Here is a 12,859-nt window from a genome sequence, read left to right on the forward strand (position 1 = left end):
TTTTCGTCGTTTTTCGTTTTTTTTTTTGTCATGGCATTGTCAATTTGTTTTCGACTTATGAGTTTGAATGTCCCATTGGTATGTTTCGCCTCTGTTTTACAAAAATGTTAATGAGAGGAAAATATTCTTGGGGTTAAGCTGTTGATTATGTATATTTTGACCAAAAACTGTTCGTGAAATGGCCATTTTGGGTCAAATACGTGAATTTCTAAATGTTTATGATGTCATTATGGCATCACAAGTGACATTTCTAAACTAAAGTGTCCAGATTATATTAACCGGCTCATTGATCAATAAAATAACCATACTTTTCAATAGTTACTTATTTTTGCAATTTCAGGCCCAAATAATATCTCTTTATCATACCTCCTCTTTTAGGAAACAGTAGTGTATTGATGTTCAAATCTCATAAATCCAATAAAAATCAAGGTAACAAACAAAACTTTGAGAGAATTGCATTCACTCCAAATGACGTTAGACTGGTGCCTCCAAAGGGCAACCATCTCCTCCTTAAACATGTATATAACCATCCAGAACAAATGGAAATAAACCCAAGAATGTGTCCATAGTACACGGATGCCACACTCGCACTATCATTTTCTATGTTCAGTGGACCGTAAAATTGGGGTCAAAACTCTAATTTGGCATTGAAATTTGAAAGATCATATCATAGGGAACATGTCTACCAAGTTTCAAGTTGATTGGACTTCAACTTCATTAAAAAATACCTTGACCAAAAACTTTAACCTGAAGCGGGACAGACGGACAGACGAACGGACGAACGAACGGACGCACAGACCAAAAAACATAATGCCCCTCTACTAACGTATAAAAACAATAAAATCGTAAGTTTCAAGCTTTATTCTACAATTCATAAACTTATAAAATAACAAAGTTAACAGATCATCATGTTAAAGCGAATAGTATTCCTTTACCATTCAACCCCAAAAATTATAAAGGTATTATCTAATTTTCCTGAGACTAGTCAGTTCAATTTGAATTTTAGCTGTATGCCTATGTAAATAACTGATATCAATATTCCTTTAACATTTGACAGTTGATGATATCAATATCGCTGAGATGAAACAGCTTGCTTAATGTGACTCTACCTTAGGTTTAACCGAGTTTCACTTCACAAATTCAGTCTTGAGTACAAATTTTTTAACACCTCTTCGCAATTTTCAGGAAGAATTGGCAATATACAAGTAAATAGGTTAACTCATGTATAGTTTTGCATGTGAAATCTGAAATTGTACTCTTCATTATTTGTTAGTTCCTAGCTATTATTCCTATGTATTAAATAGGGCATCAATACAAGCAAAATTTACATGTTTCTTTTTTTCTTTTTCTTTCTTTTTAAAAGTTAACACTGCATAACACAAGTTGTAATATAGTGTTTTCCATTTCCTAGCTGAAAAGAATAGCCATGAAAATCATTGTTAGATATCATTATTAAAATCTTTTGCAGTTTTAACTGCTTTGCATGAAATAAATTTGAAGAGAAAGTTAGAAATGACCTTTATGCAGATTGTCTTACAGGTTTACTGTTACAAATTAGTTTTTCCAACCAAAATCTTAAGAATTGATTGAAGCTGATTTAGATGTCTTGAAGTTGTACCAGAAACTATGCCATAGAACAGTTTGTACTAATAAATAATCAGTTTCAAGATCTTAAACTACGAAAAAAGCTGTAAATAGAGTTTATAAATTCACACTCAATGTCCAACTTTTGTATCAAAATGGTCAAGATGTCAACAACGCTTGCAGTTGGGCAAATTGTATGTTTTGCAATGGGAAAACCGAAAACACATTCTGATCAAAAACCAAATTTATCAGGCTAAAAAGGTGTACAGTGCCATTACATACTACAGATCGAAAGAAAAAGTTTCATAAAATATGGTGAGATAAGTAGCTGATACAAAGTTGGGTTGGACAAATAAACACTCTTTACAATATACACCTGCTAAAGTAAGCAGGGAAATAATAAATGAGACATATATAACATATGCCTAAAATACTAAAGCAATGTCTTGTATGCATTCAGACGTGGCGTATATCACCTTATTTTTTTTAAATTCATACTAAATCTGTATAATGTATTGAAATGTGATACAAAAAATAAAACTTCATAAAATATATAAATAAACTATGTTACTAGAATCAACAAATACATAATATAAAAATCATTTACATTCATACAGAAAACAGTTTGTACAAAAATGTATATTTATATCATATTAATACAAAATATATCATATTTACAATTAACAAAACAACTGCTTGGCCATGTTAAGGAAATAACTGGATTGACTCAAAGTGAAATAATTTTACTTGGGTTTCTAATTACCGATACCCACGGTTTTTAATTGAAATGAATAAATTATTCAACATGGTCTGTTTGATTTCTTTTAAGTTTTTAATTTAATCTATTGATTGATGATTGCTTAACTTTGTGTTTTTTTTAATTATTCACTACATTTAACTTGAATTCTTACATATTTGATTTTAATTTTCTTGTTTCCAAAAAAAACATGTATGGTAGAATTAAAAGCTAAAGCTTTACATCAGTAAATTTATTACAGATTGACTATTTTCAAAACAATACATTCCTTCTAAATTTTCTCTTCAACATTTGAAATCATTTTTTACATGTTACATTCTAAGTTTCCCCTAAATTACCAACATATCTTTTTGACATTAGAAATACTCAAAATATAATTTTTCTGATCTTTACAATTGTTAACTCAATTGTAAACATCAGTTACCCGAAATAAATATTATTTTCTATATTTTCATAATTTATATTTTGGCAGGTGGGTGGTGTTTTTTTTCTACAAATTTCAAGCAAAAATATTAATTTTCAAATTATTGGTTATTTTCAAAGAATCAGATCTACAATTACATATGAGTAAATGTATTAGAAAATGTGACATGTATTTTCTGATTTATAATATTTCAGAAAAATCACACTACAAATTTCTTTAATGATAAACCTTTGTTTGCATTCTGTGAGCAATGGAAAATCTATCTTATTACCTTCTTTGAGATTTCATCAAATAGCACCATAATGATTATAGCATATGTGATGCAATGCTGATTATATACAATTTTGATTTTTTTCTTTAAGACATATGTAGATTTTAATTCTTGCTTGTATGCTTGAAGGGTATAACTGGACTGAAAGTCAATATCTCTTTTGTCCTGACACGATATAACTTTCATACATCAGAAATCAATTGACTGGTTGTGGTGTCCTTTCCTGGTGTTATTTCGGTTCATTGGTCTTCATTGTTCAATACTTTCAAAACTGTTGAAATCGAAATTAGGTCCCTTCACTCAATAAGTGAATATTACAAATTGATTATTTTATTTAAGTTTGTATGTGACATAATACAACTAAACGCTGTCAACTTTTAGTTGTTGAAAGCCCATTTGGGTCTGAGACACATTTATATGTAATTAATGTACTTATATTCAACAACTTTATACCAGTCTTTAGTGCCAGCAGAGACGAGCCAGAAAGGTGTTTCAAGCCTTTTTAAAACTATGTAAAGAAACTGAACATTACCTGATAATATAGTTTTACATAGATTTAGCAATATCAATCAATTAAAATGAATATAAGAATTAACTGTGTCTCCCATGTTCATCTAAAAAAATACTTTTTATAACAGTAAACTTTGTCTGTGCAGATTAATTCAGGTAAACAAACTGGTTACAGATAAAATTAAAAAAGAATAGCACATGTTAAACTAGAGGCTCTCAAGAGCCTGTGTCGCTCACCTGTATTTACTGATGCTTTGGAAATCATGTAAAATAAGGTTAAAATCATAATTAATAGTATTAGATATTAGATATTATAATGATATCGAAGATAATAACAAAAAACTGCAAAATTTCTGTAAAATTACTAACTCAGGGGCAGCAACCCAACAACAGGTTGTCAGATTCGTCTGAAAATTTCAGTGCAGATAGAGCTAAATCTGATGAACATTTTTGCCACCTGTCAGATTTGCTCTAAATGCTTTAGTTTCAGAGATATAAACCAAAAACTGCATTTTACCCCCATGTTCTATTTTTAACCAAGTCTGCCATGATGGTTGGAAGGCGGGGTCATCTGACAAATGTTTTAAACTAGATACCCTAATAATGATTATGGCCAAGTATGGTTAAATTTGTCTCAGTAGTTTCAGAGAAGAAGTTTTTTGAAAAGATTACAAATATTTACGAAAAATTGTTAAAAATTGACTATAAAGGGCAATAACTCCTAAAGGGGTCGACTGACAATCTTGGTCATTACGACTTATTTGTAGATCTTACTTTGCTGAACATTATTGCTGTTTACAGTTTATCTCTATCTATAATAATATTTAAGATAATAACCAAAAACTGCAAAATTTCCTTAACATTACCAATTCAGGGGCAGCAACCCAACAACAGGTTGTCAGATTTGTCTAAAAATTTCAGGGCAGATAGATCTTGACCTGATAATCAGTTTTACCCAAGTCAGATTTACTCTAAATGCTTTGGTTTCAGAGATATAAGCCAAAATCTAAATTTTACCCCTATTTTTAGCCATGGCGGCCATCTTGGTTGGTTGGCGGGGTCATCAGACACATTTTTTAAACTAGATACCCTAATGATGATTGTGGCCAAGTTTGGTTAAATTTGGCCCAGTGGTTTTAGAGGAGAAGATTTTTGTAAAAAGCTAACGACGACGGCAACGACGAATGCCAAGTGATGAGAAAAGATCACTTTGCCCTTCGGGCCAGGTGAGCTAAAAAAATAGAATTAATCTTTCACTTGTATTGTGATAAACACAACAGTTATACTGAAACCATTTGTCAGCAAAGTGTATTTATTAAGAAGGGAAAAAGTGCAAACAATAAAAGCAAACAGTTACTATCAGTCAGTGGATAATAAAGACATGTGTTACTATCAGTCAGTGGATAATAAAGGCATGTGTTACTATCAGTCAGTGGATAATAAAGGCATGTGTTACTATCAGTCAGTGGATAATAAAGGCATGTGTTACTATCAGTCAGTGGATAATAAAGGCATGTGTGGATAAAATCAAAAAGTACAGTATGGCTTTGTTCTTGCTTAGTTTAAACATATTTTAATAATCAGAAGGACAAATGGATTAGACACAAAGTTTCAACTTAGTAACGTCTTCTTGTGTCTTATTTGCTTTCTGATATAAATTTTAAGTGAAAATCAAATTCAACAGGATCACAGAACATGAAATTAAAAAAAAATGACGTATTTACAATGCCTAATCTGTGTTCTAAATGTATTTCTTTCCTGTAATGTCCTTAAAAGGTTATCTGTAATGTGTACTGGGCTAACTAAAATATTTAGAAACAGACCATGCAAATTCAAAATTGAATATAAAAATACATTGTGAAGATCAAGGGAGATAGCTTTCCTCTCATAATTCAATTTGGAAGAAAATGGTCTAAAATTTTGAAAAAAGTGCAGATCATTTGGAGAAAACTATGTGTATTGTTTGTTTGTAAACTAACATGGCTAATTGGCGAAAATTTTTGAAAATACACATACTTACAAAGTCATAAATTATGTACACATAGATGTTGGAATATATTATAACAAATTTGCTATAAAATAACAGTATATACATATAAAAAAATGCATATCATAAATTAAACTCTATTACAAACAATTTTACGCAAATTTGAAATACTAACTTGTATGTATACACACAGATATATATATAAATATATATTTAATTGATAACATGGATGCCTACATCTGTTGAGCCTATACACAATTAATAATGATAATATTGACAGTAAACTTTGACCAATTTTAGCTATAATTGAATGAATGGAAAGGACAACAGCTCATCTTGTTCACTTAAATAACAAGTGTTATTTAAGAAGACTTAAGTCATGAGAAAGTGTTGCCCAGGACCAAGATAAACACATCTAATTCTAGATCTGCTCTTATGATAAATAATTTCAAAATAAACTTGGCTGTAACATGAGTCTACTTTACATGCCATTCTTTTTTTTGTATCAACCTCACTGCAACAATATAAAAACATCAAATGGTATTTTAATGTTACTGTCATTGTGGACATTTTCCAAAATGAAATTAATGAAATATTTTCCTTTGAAACAGCTGAGGAACAACAAACTGCTTTTGGTATTAAGTTTGGTTACAATTAAATTAAAAGCATTTGAATTAGCAGACAATCAACTGACTACCACTGCTGGTTTACCACTACAAAGTTGTGGTGCTTTAACAATGTGTACATATACATATACATAAGCATATAGAAAAAACATACAGACAACACAATTATAAAAAAATCTTGGCTATCAAATAAAAGCTGCTTTGTTTCCACAAGCCATCAAAGCAAATCATAATACCATGTGTTCAACTTAATGAAAAAATTTGATTTTTTTAAATAAACATTAAATATGCAGCAACTTGTAATTTTAGAACCTCTGCATGAATTTAAAGAGATCAATAAACTTTCAATTAAAAAAAAACAACAGCTAGAAAGCATTTTGCTGGTGACATCATATTAGAGATACTTAGAAGTAGAAACTGTGCTTCAAATTAAATACAAGACATGTTTTGCTATTGAATTAGATATAGTGTATGCCCCAATGAAAATTAAACATGAAGTATATTATTGTGCTCAGGTTTGTTGATACATGTACATGTAGTTTAACTCATACAAAAATTTTCAGTGGTTACACACATTGTATGTAAAATTCTTATCTACAAGACAACACTTCAAAAACTTAAATATGATATTTAATGAGATTTCTTTTCCATTTAATTATAATATCATAAAGACTTCACTGAATGTTTGATTTTTTATTCAAAATAAGTTGAAGAATGCTTTTTGAGAAAACAGATTTCCTCAAAAATCAAGAAACCAGAATTTTCATGTTATTTTACCGTCAAGACTTAATAAATATACAGGATTCAAGGATTGAAGTCTTTGGTTTTTAGTGGACTAGATCATTTGACTAAAGTGAACAAAAATATCAGTATTTACAATTTTGTTTGTATGAGACATCAATCCTAAGGAAGACTTTCAAATCAGAATGCTTAGCTTTCTGAATTAATTTCACATGTATCAAACCAACAGACCGCTAAAAACCAATTTACAAGGGCAATTACTCATACAAAACTCCCTGGGCAATAACTCATATAAAAATTTTTGAAGTATAATTGTAGTAAAATTTAAATGGAGAAATGAAAGCAGCCTATCTAATTAGAAGCAGTTCTGTCAATTTCATACTTTTCAATGAATTCAGTTTCTACAGTAGTTTTGATACTGTTTATTGTAAAGATAACACCTCAATATCTAACATTAAAGCTTTAAAAATACAATATTACCTTTATCAAAGTTTCAAAGGACTCTGGATATATGGATTGATATAGATTTAATACTGAATCAACACACATAGTCTATGTCATGGCGAAAGATTATTGATGTTTTTGCAATTATGCAAAAGACCAATCACATATGTCAAATCAACAATATGACAATTCTCAAACAAAAGAGAACAATTGTAAAAACAAAATTTTAAACATAAATCAGACCAAATCATATTAAATCATTAGATTCATTCTGAACAAAAAGCCCTTACAAATATAAAGCCCTAACAAATATAAAGCTATAACAAATATAAAGCTCTAAAAAAATATAAAACTTTCATATGGGTTTTTGTTAAGTTCAATGAAAACAGACCATAGAAGAATGTTTACATTCATACAGACATTTTTTTCTATATCTTATCAATCTCTTTGATTCAATTAGTGCGTATTTGGCATCTTTTAGCACCTCTATATTGGAAGAGCCTGGATATATTAAACAACTAGCTTACCATAATAACACTTCTTGCTCAAACTGCAGATTTAATATGCATATAGTCATACTTTCAGTGTTTATAATAAATAACTGTGTTAACTTACAAATCTACAGTAACTTAATGTAAAGATAATCTGTCAGTAGTGACCTACATTTCATGCATCATTGACTTTACATTACATTCCACTTAATTGACCTACAGTAGAACACTGGAGTTATATAGTATATAAAAGCATGTCATTATTTGTTGCACCATATTTGATTAGCACATGTTATATACACTGGAATGAGTAATGAAAATTTAAATGAATTCATCATAATTCTGTCTGAAGTTGTCCAACTTTGGTATTTTCATACAGGTCATCAGGTTCTGAAAAGAAAAAGATATAGTTAAAGATAATTCAATAAGGACAATAAGACTTTCATATCCTAAGGGTTTAATTCTGATAGACAAAACACAGTATTGTGAAGATTGAATACACTAATGAATTTTATGTACTGTAAATTCAGAAATTAATGTGTTCATTTGTTATTGCGATTTTCAAGAATAGACAAAAATGCAAGATTAATTATTGCGATATCATGAAAATCTGCATACAGATATATGTAACAGACATCAGAATGTGAGTTCTTATTATTGCGATAGTCACCCAGTCGCATTATTCGTATTAATAAAAACCTCGCAATAATTTCTGAATTTACAGTAACTGAAATCTACATGCTTGAATGGGGGTATGCATAAATAAATAATTATAAACAGCTGCGCCATGAGCGCATGATACACCCATCGTCTTGTGTGTGAATTTTTATGCAATAATCATAAATAGTTTCTGACATACGGCCTGACATGCAAAAACCCCCTTTTTTTTACAAAAAACTCAATATCTCTAAAATAAAATTTTGAATCAAAACCAAAAAGTATACAGATCTTAAGATTTATATAACTAAGAAGTGTGTAAAATTTTAAGCAATAATCATAAATCGTTTTTGAGATACAGCGCGACATGTGAAAACCCCCCTTTTTAAAAAAAAAAAATCAATATCTCAAAAATGAAATTTTGAATCAAAACCAAAAAGTATACAGATCTTTAGAATAATATAACTAAGAAGTGTGTAAAATTTTAAGCAATAATCATAAATCGTTTTTGAGATGCGGCGCGACATGTGAAAAACCCCTCCCCCTTTTTTTTTACAAAATACTCAATAACTCAAAAATAAAATTTTGAATCATCACTAAAAAGTATACAGATCTTAAGATTAATATAACTAAGAAGTGTGTAAAGTTTTAAGCAATAATCATAAACTGTTTTTGAGATACGGCGCGACATGTGAAAAACCCCTCCCCCTTTTTTAACAAAATACTCAATATCTCTAAAATAAAATTTTGAATCATCACCAAAAAGTATACAGATCTTAAGATTAATATAACTAAGAAGTGTGTAAAGTTTTAAGCAATAATCATAAACTGTTTTTGAGATACGGCGCGACATGTGAAAAAAAACACACACCTGTTTTAGTTACCAAGTCCCGTAACTCAAAAAGTTTTAATCTTATTTTCACCAAAAAGTATACAGATCGTTTGACAATCATAAGAAACAACTATGTTAAGTTACATGAAATTTGGATAAGTCATTCTCAAGTTACGGTGCAACATGTTTATGCCGGACAGACAGACGGACAGAAGACATTTGTATACCATAATACGTCCCGTCAAAATTTGACGGGCGTATAAAAATCCTCAAAGCTTATAGTTTGGTATGCCAGACACGAGTGTTTTGTCTAAGCAAGACTAGTCAGTGGTGCTTAGATCAAAACAGTAAGAAGGCCAAATCAAAATCAATGTTGAAGACTAAAAAAACAAAAATTTCAAAAATTTGTGACAAGTACAGCTAAGGCAAAATATGCCTGGAGAAGAAAGATATCTTTCAAACATATTCAGGATAACTTGTATATAGCTTTTTTATTTGCAATACAGAATTCAGAATACACAGGTATATATACAATATATCCAGCTGTAAATCACCAAGAGTCTTAAATGTTGTGAATCCCATCAACACCTAATTCACTAAAGGATAAAATCATTAAGATATGATAAAAGACATCCACTGATGAGGTTCCTCACTTCAGTCACTTGGTAAAGGATTGAACATGACTATTTAACTTAATTGTAACTTACAAGTCTGAATGTCAGAACCTTTACTGGAATGACAAAATGATATATCCTACTTACCAAACGCTAAATTATCAATAGAGACTTCTCCATTAACTTCAGGATTCTGTAATTTTCTCTTTCTTTCTACTATTTCAGATAGACAGTCATGGATAAAAGCATACTGTGTCTACAATCAAACAATTATATATCATTAGAGAACACAGTCATTTCATTGTTTTCAACACTAGTTTACTACCAGTGTGTCTGTATCTCTACTGGTTTATGGTCAGTCCCCGGGGGTACCATCTGCCAAATGAATTCATATATATATAAACAAGAATATGTGTCCATAGGACACGATACCCCGCTTGTACTACCATATTCCCATGTTTAGGGAACTGTGATATCAGTCCATAGGACACGATACTCTGCTTGTACTACCACATTTCCATGTTTAAGGAACTGTGATATCAGTCCATAGGACAGGATGCCCCACTTGTACTACCATATTTCCATGTTTAGGGAACTGTGATATCAATCGATAGGACACGAAACTCTGCTTGTACTACCATATTTCCATGTTTAAGGAACTGTGATATCAGTCCATAGGACACGATGCCCCACTTGTACTACCATATTCCCATGTTTAGGGAACTGTGATATCAGTCCATAGGACACGATGCCCCACTTGTACTACCATATTTCCATGTTTAGGGAACTGTGATATCAGTCCATAGGACACGATACTCTGCTTGTACTACCATATTTCCATGTTTAAGGAACTGTGATATCAGTCCATAGGACACGATGCCCCTCTTGTACTACCATATTTCCATGTTTAGGGAACTGTGATATCAGCCCATAGGACACGATGCCCCACTTGTACTACCATATTTCTATGTTTAAGGAACTGTGATATCAATCCATAGGACACGATACCCTGCTTGTACTACCATATTTCCATGTTTAGGGAACTGTGATATCTGTCCATAGGACACGATACCCCGCTTGTACTACCATATTTCCATGTTTAGGGAACTGTGATATCAGTCCATAGGACACGATACTCCACTTGTACTACCATATTACCATGTTTAAGGAACTGTGATATCAGTCCATAGGACACAATGCCCCACTTGTACTACCATATTTCCATGTTTAGGGAACTGTGATATCAGTCCATAGGACACGATACTCCACTTGTACTACCATATTTGCATGTTTAAGGAACTGTGATATCAGTCCATAGGACACAATGCCCCACTTGTACTACCATATTTCCATGTTTAAGGAACTGTGATATCAGTCCATAGGACACGATGCCCCATTTGTACTACCATATTTCCATGTTTAGGGAACTGTGACTTCAGTCCATAGGACACGATACCCTGCTTGTACTACCATATTTCCATGTTTAGGGAACTATGGTATCAGTCCATAGGACACGATACTCCACTTGTACTACCATATTTCCATGTTTAAGGAACTGTGATATCAGTCCATAGGACACGATGCCCCACTTGTACTACCATATTTCCATGTTTGAGGAACTGTGATATCAGTCCATAGGACATGATGCCCCACTTGTACTACCATATTTCCATGTTTAAGGAACTGTGATATCAATCCATAGGACACGATACCCTGCTTGTACTACCATATTTCCATGTTAAGGGAACTGTGATATCAGTCCATAGGACACGATACCCGGCTTGTACTACCATATTTCCATGTTTAGGGAACTGTGACTTCAGTCCATAGGACACGATACCCTGCTTGTACTACCATATTTCCATGTTTAGGGAACTGTGATATCAGTCCATAGGACACGATGCCCCACTTGTACTACCATATTTCCATGTTTAGGGAACTGTGATATCAGTGTCAAAACCACAAATTTGGCAAACAAGGAAATAGTTCATATCATAATGAACATGTGTACAATGTTTCATGTTGATGTGACCTCAAACTACAAAAGTTAAAATCAGCAATATTTGCATGACCTCCATTTTGTCATGAGAAACATCATATTAGAATTTGAAAAGGATTGGATCAATCTTTCTCAAGTTACTGTGGATTCATTTATTTTTGTGGGTACCAATTTTCGAAACTTACATGTTCGTGGATATTTAATTTCGTGGTTTTTGACAATGTCTGCATACAAGCCTATAGTAAATTTGCCATTTGTTGAAATTTTAATTTCATGGTTAACATATAACCACGAAATCCACGAAAATTGGTATCCAACGAATAATAATGAATCCACATTATCACACTGAAATAATATTACATGTCAATTTCAAATCAATTACTCTTCAATCTTTTAAATCTCTCTGGCAAATTTTAGACAAAAGAAAAGTATGTAAAAACATTTATTAGACTTAGATCAGTATCTCAAAAAACTTACAAGTCTACACAACATACACTATACACACAACACAAAAAACAAATGACAGTCACAATACTGAACAAGTACATGCAACTTACTCAAACAGAAGTTACACTAAAACCTATCTTTCAAAAAACCTGGTATACACACGGGAGAGAAAGTTCTGAATAAAAAATATAAATAAATAGGGCTGAGTGGGCGGGTATTTCAAGAATTATAAATTTAAGTCGATTGATGCGTCAACTAAATAAAAATCAAAGCACTGTAAGCGCTGTAGGCAGTTAACCAAAAACCAAAGCAAACGTAATTATGAAAACTGTGGCAGTGTTGCTTCAATTTTTTTTTAAGATTTGAAAGAACAAACATTAAACATTCGTATATTGTACATTTATGTTCATTAAATGAATTGATTATTAAGGCAAAATAATTAATATTTCATCAAGGTTTTCAAAAGCAACTCATA

The 12,859-nt window shown here is 31.4% G+C and overlaps 1 protein-coding gene across 6 annotated transcripts in view; it reads right to left on the reverse strand.

The window, feature by feature from the left end:
* Positions 1–846: 846 nt before the first annotated feature.
* Positions 847–12,859, reverse strand: part of LOC127736505 (tyrosine-protein phosphatase 10D-like) — a 181,165-nt gene continuing 169,152 nt past the window's right edge. For all 6 annotated transcript variants that reach the window (XM_052247056.1, XM_052247055.1, XM_052247053.1 and 3 more), the window contains 2 exons: positions 10,086–10,194; positions 847–8,225 (listed from right to left, as the gene is read on the reverse strand). In XM_052247056.1, coding sequence (XP_052103016.1) covers positions 8,170–8,225; positions 10,086–10,194 — 165 coding nt within the window. In that variant the 3' untranslated portion in view covers positions 847–8,169. The remainder of the gene's footprint in view (positions 8,226–10,085; positions 10,195–12,859) is intronic.

This window comes from Mytilus californianus, unplaced genomic scaffold (genome assembly GCF_021869535.1).
Source record: "Mytilus californianus isolate M0D057914Y unplaced genomic scaffold, xbMytCali1.0.p SCAF_31, whole genome shotgun sequence".
NCBI classification, from domain to species: domain Eukaryota; kingdom Metazoa; phylum Mollusca; class Bivalvia; order Mytilida; family Mytilidae; genus Mytilus; species Mytilus californianus.